General features: G+C 38.8%; 1 protein-coding gene across 5 annotated transcripts in view; it reads left to right on the top strand.

Annotated features, from left to right (window-relative positions):
- LOC122556676 (uncharacterized) overlaps positions 1 to 11,385 on the top strand; it is a 42,062-nt gene extending 30,677 nt beyond the window's left edge. For 4 of the 5 annotated variants that reach the window (XM_043703700.2, XM_043703701.2, XM_087995364.1 and 1 more), the window contains exons 5-10: positions 457 to 531; positions 4,497 to 4,598; positions 5,095 to 5,131; positions 5,257 to 5,324; positions 5,412 to 5,506; positions 6,985 to 11,385. In XM_043703700.2, the coding sequence (XP_043559635.2) occupies positions 457 to 531; positions 4,497 to 4,598; positions 5,095 to 5,131; positions 5,257 to 5,324; positions 5,412 to 5,506; positions 6,985 to 7,002 (395 nt within the window). In that variant the 3' untranslated portion in view covers positions 7,003 to 11,385. The remainder of the gene's footprint in view (positions 1 to 456; positions 532 to 4,496; positions 4,599 to 5,094; positions 5,132 to 5,256; positions 5,325 to 5,411; positions 5,507 to 6,984) is intronic. The other variant, XM_087995365.1, reaches the window with a different exon arrangement.
- Positions 11,386 to 13,562: the final 2,177 nt, after the last annotated feature.

The following is a 13,562-nucleotide window of genomic DNA, read 5'->3' on the forward strand; positions in this document are numbered from 1 at the left end:
GAAGATTGTGTCAGGCTGTTGCTTGATTATTCTGTAGGATACCTCTCCTAATTTTGGAACAAGTCCCTTGACATTAATAAGGGAAACTTTTCAGTGTTGATAGGTATATGTGTGTTGTAGTTATTTCTGGTCTGTTGGTCAATGCCAGACAGTGTCCAGTTTCATTCTTTTTATCAGTATTTCTAGTGTTTAAATATAGTCAAGTGGATTTAATACAGTATTTTGAGTAACAGGTTTTCATACTTAACTGTGACAGTGAAATCCTCATTTCTATTAAAATAGTTTACAAATGTTTCTAAGCATCATAATTCAATGCAATTGTATGTTTGTAGTAACATCCCAAAATTTGATAAACTTAGCTCAAATCAAAGTATCTTAGTCCTATGGTTTTTATTTTAATTGCACATTCAATAATCAATATGTTACTGATTTTTTTGTACTGATTCCTTTTGATAGATCCTGCGTCTTCATTACAGCCAACTTTAACTACTTCTGCAAATGGATCCAGTCCTTTGTCTGTACTAGCCTTTGGTAATTTTATGCTGTTGAATACACAGTTCGTTTGGTCAACCTAACACTGTCTTTTATGTTTGTGCTCAATTCTCATGGGTGGCCGTCAAAGGTAGGGTAAAAGCAAAAACATGGAGGTGGGCAAAATGGAAATGGAGACTTACAAAGAATACCAATGGTTCCCAATTTTGATCATACCTTTTTTTTATGCATTAGAGATCTTGGGGTAAATCTTGCTGGGCTCAATTCCTGACACAAAGGAGCAAATTATCAGTACTGAAGTAATTAGCCCAAGTCAGGAATCTCCTGACTCGCTGAAGCTGTTTCAGTAAATAATGTGCCACTATGTGCAATCTTTGGTTAGGGAGAGCAGGGTTGATGAACTGGATGTATCAGCCCAGGAAGCAGTCCCAAAAGCAGATAACTGTGAAGTTGAACTGGTTAGAATGCCAACCTCCATTCTCTGGGACTTCACTCCAGTTTTTTTTAAGTAAACTATTAGGCCCTCTAGTGTTGGGCCTTGAAGGCCCTTGAAGGGCCTATTAGGCCCTTGAAGAAGCTTTCTTCCTCCCTCTACAAGGACCATGGCAACACGACGGTTGGAGGAAGAGCGCCTCATCTTCTGCCTGGGAACCCTCCAACCACAAGGGATGAACTCAGATTTCTCCAGTTTCCTCATTTCCCCTCCCCCCACCTTGTCTCAGTCAAATCCCTCAAACTCAGCACCGCCTTCCTAACCTGCAATCTTCTTCTTGACCTCTCCGCCCCCACCCCACTCCGGCCTATCACCCTCACCTTGACCTCCCTCCACCTATCGCAATTCCAATGCCCCTCCCCCAAGTCCCTCCTCCCTACCTTTTATCTTAGCCTGCTGGACACACTTTCCTCATTCCTGAAGAAGGGCTTATGCCTGAAACATCGATTCTCCTGTTCCTTGGATGCTGCCTGACCTGCTGCGTTTTTCCAGCAACACATTTTCAGCTATTAGGCCCTCTAGTCTAGTCTCCACTTAAAAAACCACCAACATTCTATTCAGGCCAGTTCAAGGACAGTTAATGCTTGAACTGCCTTTTCAGCAAGCAAATCAGATGTGAAATCAGATGTGAAATTCCTGCTGAGATAATTGTAGCTTTTGAAACCCAGCCAAGTATCACTCATGACATAATAATCGCCCTTAGGTAAATGTCAACAAAGAAATCTATTGAGGTAAAGTGAGGACTGCAGATGCCGGAGATTAGAGTCCAGAGTGTGGTGCTAGAAAAGCACAGCAGGTGAGACAGTATCCAAGGAGCAGGAGAGTCAACATTTCAGGGCAATGAAGGACTTTTGCCTGAAATATCGAATCTCCTGCTCCTTGGATGCTGCCAGAGCGGTGGTGTTTTCCAGCACCACACTCTCGAAAGAAATCTGTTGAATCAACATGACCAGATGCTATTTTTTTCTTACCTACACCTAGCAGTTCCACATAAGATTTACTTCTTATGTCTCAGTGATAGCTGCAGTTTTGTTTAATATTTAAAGGGTGGGCCTTTTAAAATCTAAATAGATCTTATCTATCCTTCAGGTATGTTTATGTCTACTCCATGAATTTGTGACTCCCACATTGTGGATTAAAGCCCTTGCAACAGTAAAATGGGGTCTTTTTGAATTCAGCACTAAGTACAAACGGCCCTACAGAATTCAGGTTTCTTTTCTGTGTGAATCTATGGTTCTGTGGGTGGCATGGTGGCATAGTGGTTAGCACTGCTGCCTCACAGCGCCAAAGACCTGGGTTCAATTCCCACCTCTGTGTGGAGTTTGCACATTCTCCCCGTCTGCATGGGTTTCCTCCAGGCGCTCTGGTTTCCTCCCACAGTCCAAAGATGTGCTGGTCAGGTGAATTGGCCATGCTAAATTGCCCATAGTGTTAGGTGAAGTGGTAAAAGTAGAGGAATGGGTCTGGATGGGTTGCTCTTCAGAGGGTCGGTGTGGACTTGTTGGGCTGAAGGGCCTGTTTCCACACTGTAACTAATCTAATCTAATCATGCCTTTTCCCTACTGTCAAAAATTTTATCTGTCAAAATAGAGATGGAATCTTTGCAACTGAATCTGGCTACTATTTTTAAAAGGAGAAAGTGAGGTCTGCAGATGCTGGAGATCAGAGATGGAAATGTGTTGCTGGAAAAGCGCAGCAGGTCAGGCAGCATCTAGGGAACAGGAGAATCGACGTTTCGGGCATTAGCCCTTCTTCAGGAATGAGGAAAGTTGGTCCAGCAGGCTAAGATAAAAGATAGGGAGGAGGGACTTGGGGGAGGGGCGTCGGAAATGTGATAGGTGGAAAGAGGTCAAGGTGAGGGTGATAGGTCAGACTGGGGTGGGGGCGGAGAGGTCGGGAAGAAGATTGCAGGTTAGGAAGGCGGTGCTGAATTTGATGGATTTGACTGAGACAGGCTGGGGGGAGGGGAAATGAGGAAACTGGTGAAATCCGAGTTCATCCCTTGTGGTTGGAGGGTTCCTAGCCAGAAGATGAGGCGTTCTTCCTCCAACCTACTATTTTTAAAAGTCTGTCTGTCCTGATTCTCGCTGGATGAAACACTGTCTCCAGAGATGTGTACATAAAAGTCCAGATTTTTCAAACAAACATTTAAATGTACTGAAAATCTAATATGAAGGACGTTGTTGCAGATTAATTACTGAAACACAGAAGTCTCATTGTGAAAAAGGAAGTCATTCAGCCCATTGTGTATGCATCAGTTCTCTGAGCATTTTGCCTTAGCACCAATCTCTAGCTTTTCCCATATCCTTGCACAATGCTTCTATTTAAATAATCATATAATGCCCTCTTAATGCCTCAATTGAATCTGCTTCCCCAGACGTCCATGCAATGAATTCTATCCTAACTTCTTGTAGTCTGAAAAAGTTCTTTTTCACTTCTTATTTCTTTTTTCTGCAAAATGTTTTAAAACTGTCCCCTCCCTTCTCCTTTTGAGGGGTCCTTTTACAAGTTGGAATAGTTTATCTCTACCTGCTCTGTCCAGACCCCACATAATTTTGAAAACTTCCAATAAATCTCCCCTCAGTCTTCTTCTATCCAAAATATATAATCCCAACTTTTCCAATCTTTCCTCATAACTGAAATTTCACATCCGTGGAACCATTTTTCTAAACTTCATATGCACTCTGTAATGCGTTTGTATGTTTACTAACATGTGGCACCCACAACAGTACATAATACATAGCACACAGCTGAGGTCTAACTTGTGTCCTATATAGGTTCAGCATAAAAATCCTTGCTCTCATACTCTATGGCCCTATTAATGAATCCTAGAATACTATAAATGTTATTAACAGCTCTCTCAACCGGTCCCACCACTTCAAATGATTTATGCATGTACACATCTAAGTATTTCTGCTCCTCCACAATCTTTAGAATAGTACCCTTTCTCATAATTGTATCTCCAAATGCACTGTACCAAAGTGCATCACTTTACTCTTCCCTGCATTGAACTTCATCTGCAACCCATTCTCTCACCACACCAACTTGTTAATTTACTTTCCATATTCTACATTCTCCTCCTCAAAGTTTACAACTCTCCCATGTTTTGTATCACCTGCAAACTTTGAAATTGTTCCTGTTATTGAAATTGTCCAGATATAGATCATCTATACAATGGGAAAAGCAAGGGTCCCAAAACTGACCCCAGGAGAACTCAACTCCTAATCCTTCTCCAGCCAGAAGAAAAAATGCCCATTAACCATTCATTGTGTTTTATCTGTCAGTCCATTGTGTAACCATGTACTACTACCTCTTTTATTTCATTGTCTATAACTTTCCTCAAAAGTCAGTTGTGTGTTAAACATCGTTAGGAACTCCATTAATTTAATGCTTATTCTAACCTTACCTACTTGCCTACTAAATTAGCCTTATCTTCTTTGTTGTCATTTTAAAATTCATCCTTGTGAGATGTAACATTTTCACCTTTTGGATGTTTTGGATGTGCTTTCAGCGGTGATCATCCTGATCCTGATCCTTGTAATAGTTGTGGTGATCCTCGTCAGTGTCATCAGCCTGCGGTTTAAATGCTGTGATGTTCAGGATGCATCAATAGGTATCCAACCCATTTACAACACTTTTTAGCCAAAAGTTACTGCAAGTTAACAAACATAGCGATAAAACTCTTTTTAAAACTTAAATGTGTCATGAAAAAAATATGACTGTATCTTCTAGCATTTCCATTTCAAAACATGTTTCATAGAGTAATGTACTATTTATATAATGATTAGAAACAATCAGTTACTACACTTACTACATCTTTCAAAAAAACATATGAGCAGATACTGAAAAAGGATAAAAAGAAACTATTCAGCAAAGTATTTTGCTCATATGTGAACAAGAAAGATTTGGAGGGAGATGGACCAAGTTGAGGGAGATGGACCAGGTGGAGGGAGATGGACCAAGCAGACAGGTGGGGCTAGTTTAGTTTGGGATTATGTTCAGTGTGGATTGGTTGGATTGAAGGGTCTGTTTCTGTGCTGTATGACTCCATGACTCTATATCTTGCTAGTGACTCTTTAATAGATTCACCTTTTTAAAAAATTCTTTAGATTCAAGGAAGGCGAGAAATGCTGCACCATCAGAAAGGTAAGTAAGTTACATTTAGACAATTCAATTCAATTATATTTCACAATTCCTTAAAAATTGAGAAGTAATAATTGATACAGATAATATTGGTTTTTCAAAATCTATATAACTGCATTTTCCCTCAGCTCTCAGGCTAATGGAGAAAAAGAGAGCATTACTCTGGTTTCTATGCGAACTCTAAGTACTGAAACTGGTGCGTAATTACAGAATACATCATTCAGAACATTTTGTTCCTATTGTAATTGGATTCTGCAGTGATTATGTTTATGCTGTACTTCAGCAGGACCAGAACCATTAATGCAGAGGTCTCTTCAGAATGATGCCATTGAAGCTGGTGAGACTGATAAAAACTTCCAACAAATAAATAATACAAAGGTGTGTGTTTTTTTAACAGCAAAATGCATTGTGGATAAGGTGCATATTAAAAGACTCCCTTGCATATTATTCAACTTGTTTTACCTTCTCTACATGTGAAGAAAAATCTATATTGTTTTCTATTCATCTTCTCATCTCACATGATTGTTCTTCTACTGTAATAAGAATAGCATATTCTTGCAATTTAGTGCTAATCTATCTCATTTTAAAAAAGGCTGTAAAAGAAATCACTTCACTTTCCTTAGAGAACTCTTCTCCATTTACCTAGATTTGGGTCAATATGAGAGAGGTATTAAATCTAATGATATAAAATATTAAGGAAGTAAATTATTCCTTAGGTGTTATTTGGCCTTTTCATTTTGAAGAAAAATGATAATAAATTGTTCCTTACAGAATTAACAGAGGACCCATCAAACTGGCAACCAAGTATAATTTTCATGGCTGGGAGAGGGGAAGAAGTGAGGAAAACAGATGAGGGAAAGGAGCAAGAACAAGAGAGGGATGGCAAAAAATGAGAGGAGGAGCAACGAGAAAAAGGAAAACTTGAATGGATAGTAGGGAGAAATGCAGGAGGAGATAAATGGAAGAGGAAAGCAGGGAGAAATGAAGACAATAGAGGAGAGGGAAAGAAGGGAAGTGAAAGATAAATACAAGTAGGAGGAGGGGATTGAAAGAGACAGAGAAGAGCAGGACAAAGCAAAGAAGGAGGAAAGATGGGACAAGGGTTAAAAGTAAGAATAGTGAATGAAAATAGAGAAGATAGAGGTGCATGGAGAAAATAGATAGGAAGGAAAGGAATTAAAAAGCATTTGTGGATCAAAGGTTATTGCCAACAATCTTTTGTTTTACTGGTATTGGCTTAATTGATTTATAGTTGTGGAGGAATGACTACTATTGAGATTGAAAAAATGGCTTTTCTTTTTAACATGAGGGTAATCAGTTATAAGTTGCATTAGTTCATTAGACAACTATTGGGCAACTGAGGAGACTTGTGGATGTACATCTGCACTCCATGAGATCCTAAGATGTTCTGGTTTATCCCTATCTAATCTCAACAGATTATGCAGAAATTAATGCAGTCTCTAACATTAAAACTTTGAGAACCATGACTCTAAACATCAGGAAAGTGAGTGACTGAAGTGTGAGAGTGGGTAAGGAATGTGAACTTAACAGTTGTCTCATTAGTCTCAGTCACATAATGTTATATTCATGGGTCCTTACAAGTGCAACAGCTTTGAAATCCTGTGATCACTCAGCATTTTAAATATATAACTGATACTATCTTTTAAAAATAATCTATTTTATCATAATTAGGAGACATGCCACTGGAGATGTTTTGAGATCCAAAACGGTACACATCCTGAGTGATGTTTTCTGCTTCTCATTATTGATCTATCCATAATCACAGTGGCTATGTCACTACAATAAACTGTTTCCTGTTGCTGTTATTTATTAACCCTTCTGGAACTTTATTTCAGTTGGTATCAAGAAATTGACAGAGGCCAATGCTGCAGATAGGTATAAACTCCGGAGAAGCATGGAGCGAATCTTACAATGCAACATTGTCAACTCAATCTGTTCGTCTTCCCTATTAGTACATGGTTCTCCCTTTTACTTTAAATAAAGCAATATCTGAAACATTTTTACATGCTATTATGGACTAATAAGTGAACTATATTCCAGAGTGCTTCACCACTTGGGGAGCTAAAGTAACATTTATATAAGCTGTAACTTTGTAAATTATTGTTTTGTTACTTATCATTTCTGTCAATAGATGTGTAAAGAATAATGAAGACTAAACAAGATGAAACACTGAGAATTTTAAGTGTATGATATTTGAATTTGTTTGATTATTATACATGTTACAGAGGCATGTCCTCCATTCAAAACTTTGATTTGTTCTGAGAAGATTAGATTCAGAGAGGGAAATAGAGCTTAACTTTGCTTCTAAACTTCTGTTTACCCAATTTTCAAATCCGTATACACAAAAATGCCAGTCCTGTTGTTGAAAAAACAATTATCTACAACTTCCAATACGACAAATACATGTCGGTAAATACATGAAGTGGAATACATAGATGTTTAATTAATACATTTGGACATATTTAGTTCCTTCATGACTCTATCTCCCCATTGCATCATTTCCAGTTCCTTTAGGAAGTATAAAGTTATTTTCTGGCAAAAATGCATAAAAGTAAATGGGATGAATGTACCTGCAGTAGAACCTGGATTTTTGACAGGACTCTTATAGACCAGATTTTGTCCTACACAGGTTCAAAAGTACGTGCAAGGTCTTGTGGATGAGCTTGAACATCATTGCTTGTGAAACGTCTCAACCCAAACCTTACAAATAAATAATGCATGAATGAGGGGCCAGTCTGGGGATTCTCAGATAGGATTGGCTCAGGCCTATCAAAAGTTTTTTTTTTGTAAAATGGGGGGTGGTAAGCCAGTAAGATGAGATATATTAACTCCAGAAAGATGGCAGTGGATGTCATCAAGAGGGATTTAGGTTAGAGATAAGACCATAAGACATAGGAGCGGAAGTAAGGCCATTCGGCCAATCGAGTCCACTCCGCCATTCAATCATGGCTGATGGGCATTTCAACTCCACTTACCCGCATTCTCCCCATAGCCCTTAATTCCTTGTGACATCAAGAATTTATCAATTTTTGCCTTGAAGACATTTAGCGTCCCAGCCTCCACTGCACTCTGTGGCAATGAATTCCACAGGCCCACCACTCTCTGGCTGAAGAAATGTCTCCGCATTTCTGTTCTGAATTTACCCCCTCTAATTCTAAGGCTGTGTCCACGGGTCCTAGTCTCCTCACCTAACGGAAACAATTTCCTAGTGTCCACCCTCTCCAAGCCATGATACATAATGAATCCTTTAAAATAAATATTAGTACATTTCAATTCAAAACAGATCAGGGGCGATCTACATAGAATCTCTTGGGGAGTAGTCTAAGCAGCCCCCAAAGACTGCCACGTATGGAAGTTCCCAGCTCTGACGTAGAAAGAGTCCAGTGATCTAAATGCATTGGCCCTATTACAAATTACCTCCCCTCACATTGATCTTACTAGAATCCTGGAATCTGCACTAAAGACTAGTTTTTGGTTGGAGCAGCATTAATTACCCAATCCTTATTGCCCTTTAGGAGCATGGTGGTGAGCTGCCTTTGTAAGGTACTGCAGTTCAAGGAATGTAGGTATGGCCACAATGCTGTTAGGAAGGGTATTCTAGGATTTTGACCCAGTGATAGAACAGCAATGGTGATAGCATTCCACGTCCGGGTGCTATGTGGCTTAGAGTGAAACTTGCAGTTAATGGTGGCTCCATGCATCTGCTTCCCTTTTCCTTCATGGTGGAAGAGGTTATGGGTTTGAACAAAGCCATCGAAGAAGGCTTGGTGAGTTGTAGATGGTACACATTGATGCCATCGTGCTTTGCAGTGAATGGGGTTCCAGTCAGGCAGACTGTTTTGTCCTGGATTGTTGTGAGCTTCTTGAGTATTTTTTGACCTCTACTCACCCAGGCAATTCCATTACTCTCCTGATTTGAACCTTTTAGGTGGAGGTGGGCAGCCATTGGGGTTACAGCAGTTGAATTACTTGTCACAGAATTCCCACATCCCAACCTGCTCTTATAATGACAGTATTTATATAGTTGGTTCAGTTCGGTTGCCAGAGGATGTTCGGAGCAGAGGATTCAAAGGTAGGAATGCAATGAATATCAAGAGGAGAAGGTTAGATTCTCTCTTGTCAGAGGTGTCTGGTGCTTGCGTGACGTGAATGTTACTTGCCACTTATCTGCCCGAGAGTGGATACTATCCAGATCATGCTACATATGGACAAGGGTTCACTGTTTGAGGAGTGATGAATACTACTGAAAATTGTGCAGTTATCAGTGAACATTTCCACTTCAGACATAATGATGTTGGGAAAGTCATTTATAAAGCAGCTGAAGATGGTTGGGCCTAGTGCACTACACTGAGGAACACCTGCAGAGATGCCCTGGGGCTGAGATAATTGGCCTCCAACAACCACAACCATCTTTTTTTGTGCTAGGTATAATGATGGAGCATTTTCCTCCTGCTTTCCATTGAATTCAATTTCGCTAGAACTCTTTGAGTAACTTTCATGTTTGTAAACTATAGTTTTCCTGTGTAGTTAATTTAGTCTATCCATTCTTTAAGAAAGAAATTAAAAGAAATGAATAAACAGTTTATAATTTACATTTTAATTTAATTCCTTATTTTCAAAGTATAATGACATTTTCAAAATTACTTACCAAATCTCTCCTCTCCTGACTTCTACATTGGATTGAAATAAAATGTTGAAATGCTTAAAAATATAAAAATTTGAAAGGTGTAATTGTCAGATTTCATTAAATTTCAAGAACATAGAAATCACTACTTGCAACATTAGGTTATATCTATATTTAATGGATTCATAATACATTTCTTTGCCTGTTGTAAACCTTATTCTATTTATAGTAACTAGTTGACCCAAAGGTCCATTTGTGTTCATTGGCAAATGAAGCACTCCTTTCTCACCTTCTTGCATTTCAATAATTTCAAACTTGTCTGATTGTTGCTCCCCTAACCCATTAGTGCATCTTGTACTGCTCCAAGTACAGTAATAATTGATGCGGTGTTAAGAAATTGACACAATGAATTCCCTTAGTTGGGGAATTATGATAACTAAATTTTATTTTGTCTGATCAATGTAGGATCTCATGGTGATCAGTTTAACATATCACACTCCCCTTTGGAAAGCCCCAGTAAAGCCTTAAACTTCCGTATCACATGTTTTGTTTTCTTGTCTCTTTGGTCAGAGGATTATGATAGCTGAATTTTAATTAGCCTAAAGAACACAGCCGGTCATAACAATCATTTTGATGTGTCACACTCCAGATCAGAAAGCACAATCTAAGTTTTGTAACACTAATGTCACTCAGAGTTTGGTTTTGGACTAAGAGCACAAGATGCTTGAAACAAGGCCAGCTAATCTCATGTTTCCAGAATACCATTCTGACCATTCTATTATAATAACAAATGATTTCCTAAATGACCTTTCCCAGCAACCAGTTATCTATCAACTTAGTTCAATAAGATCACTTTTACCTCTGAGTTAGTTTATTGGTTAAATCACCATATAATGTATGTAACAAATAATGACATTTCAGGACAAGAGAATGTTGAATTAGAGGTGTCGAACATAGAGGGGGCATTAGACAAAGTCCCCATCTGCCCATTCTCAGGGCTGTAAAGAGTACATGCAGTACTTGAGGAGAAGTACAGAGTTCTTCAAATGAGCTGGTTAACATTAATCCAACAGATAGAATAAATACAGATTAAATAATTAGCTACCTTTTATTATTCACTTGTGGGATATGGGCATCTCTGGCTGGGCCAGCATTTATTGCCTGTCCCATGTTGCCTTTGAGAAGGTGGTGGCGAGCTGTCTTCTCGAACTGCTGTGAGTTGACCCACAATGCCATTAGGGAGGGAATTCCAGAATTTTATCCCAGCCTCAGTGAAGGATATATTTCTAAGTCAGGATGGTGAGTGGCTTGGAGGGGTACTTGAAGGTAGTGATGTTCCCGTGTATCTATAACTGTTATCCTTTTAGATGGAACTGGTCATGGGTTTTGAAGGTGCTTTCTGACGTTCTCTGGTGAATGTTGGCAGTGCGTCTTTTAGATGGCAAAAGTGAGGACTGCTGATGCTGGAAACCAAAGATTAGATCAGAGTGGTGTTGGAAAAGCACAGCAGGTCAGGCAGCATCCGAGGGGCAGGAAAATCTTTTAGATGGTATACACTGCTGCTACCAAGCATTGGTGGTTGATGGAATGGATGCTTGTGCATGTTGTGCCAATCAAGATTAGATTACACGTTATTAGATTAGATTACATTACAGTGTGGAAACAGGCCCTTCGGCCCAACAAGTCCACACCGACCCGCCAAAGCGCAACCCACCCATACCCCTACATTTACCCCTTACCTAACACTACGGGCAATTTAGCATGGCCAATTCACCTGACCTACACATCTTTGGATTGTGGGAGGAAACCGGAGCACCCGGGCTGCTTTGTCCTGGATGGTGTTACGTTTTTTGAGTGTTGTTGGAGTTGCACTCATTTAGGCTGGTTGGGAGTATTCCATTACACTCCTGACTTGTGTGCCTTGTAGATGATTGACAGGCTTTAGGGAATTACGAAGTGAGTTAATTGTTGCTGTATTCTTAACCTCTGACCTGCTTTGTAGCCATTGTGTTTATGTGGCAAGTCAAATTGAGTTTCTGGTCAGTTGTAACCCCCAGGATGTTGATAAAGTGGGATTCAGTGATGGTAACACCATTAAATGTCAAAGGGTGGTGGTTAGATAGTCTCTTATTGGTGATGGTCATTGCCTGACATTTGTGTGGCACAACTGTTACTTGCCACTTGTCAACGGCAGCATGGATGTTGTCAATATCATGTTACATTTGAACATAGACTGTTGCAGTATCTGAGGAATCACAAATGGTGCTGAACATCGTGAATTCATCAATGAACATATCCACTTCTGTCTTTATGATGGAGGGAAGGTCATTGATGAAGCACCTGAAGATGGTTGGGTTTAGGACACCACCCTGAGCAACTCCTGGAGCTCTTTTGCTATTTGTGGCATCAAGCTGTCCAAAGTTGGGTGCTATGTATTCTATTTTGACTTCACATCCTCACTCATTATATTTCAACACAATCTATCATATTTGATCAGTGAGGATCATTTCTGCTTCTATCTAGTCTTTTAATAAGAATGTAAAATCTTACCAAACTTAGTTTTTAAAAATTTAGTTTGCCTAGAGTAAGACCAACAGTCTCTTGCTAGATCCCTGTTTGGCATTAAATTCTGTTATTGCATGTTAAGTAAGTTTTTTTTAAGGCTGTATACTTTCTATCTGTCAGAATAGAATCAAATCACAACTGGCAATAAGAGCCAATTATTTAAGCAGTGTCATTATTGTAAATAATTTTATGAGGTCATTTTAATACTATCAGGTCTCACATAAGCTTGAAGAAAAATAACATTTTAGTAAAGTATACGCTTACATACAATATTATTTGAGATCTTACAGCAAAGCAGCAACTCATTTGGTTCAGCTCAACATTAAAATCTGTATTGTTGATTTTTATGAACCACTTTCACATTGATTTCATCAGTTATGCCATAATTAAGTATGTAAATAACAAAAAGCAATTGTGCAAATAGTTCATGTAAAAAATTGCTGTCAATTCTGGTGGGATAATTACGACAAATACTGATTGTTTTTGTTGTCATTACTGTTACAAAATATAGATTCGTGCTTATGAATAAAAATCCACAACCATAAACACACTTATTTGTTGGGTAAAGTGATTTTTTTCTGTAACATAAAATATTAATTTTAAGGGTTTGTTCGTTGTGAGAGTTCTGGAGAAAGTAGACAGGGAGAAATACCCCATTCATAAATGAATCAAGAACCAAGGAACACAGTTTCAAAGTGTTTTGCAAAAGAAGCAGACGTTAGATGGAAAATATTTTTTTCACCCAGTGAGTAATTAGAGTCTGGAATGCATAGTCTGTAATGTGGAAAAGGCATTCAGAGGGCATTGGATGATTATTTAAATAGAAATGATGTGCAGGGTTCAGGGAAAAGGCAGGAGATTTGCACTAAGTTAAGATGAGCAGGGAGATAGGGCAGACATGGTAGAGTGAATGGCCTCCTTCTGCACCACAGTAATTTGGTGATTCTGTGACATTATTACATATTTGATCATTTTAAGCAGTGGGTAACAATTAAAAATGGATACATTTGCTAACAAAAACATCTTAATTGATAGTAAATTGATTTCAACTCTCCGTACAAAACACAGAATTCAAGTGTAAAAATTATTTACCCTTTTTGCCTAAATTGATCAATTATCTCAAGCAAAAATTTTTTTAATCATTTTAATTATCAATGGGTTAACTGTTATCATTGCATTGTCACTAGTCACCCAAACACAACAAATGCATTCAGAGACACTTAT

Source organism: Chiloscyllium plagiosum, unplaced genomic scaffold (assembly GCF_037043375.1).
Source record: "Chiloscyllium plagiosum isolate Xiang-an unplaced genomic scaffold, Cpla_swu_hap1 HiC_scaffold_16, whole genome shotgun sequence".
NCBI classification, from domain to species: domain Eukaryota; kingdom Metazoa; phylum Chordata; class Chondrichthyes; order Orectolobiformes; family Hemiscylliidae; genus Chiloscyllium; species Chiloscyllium plagiosum.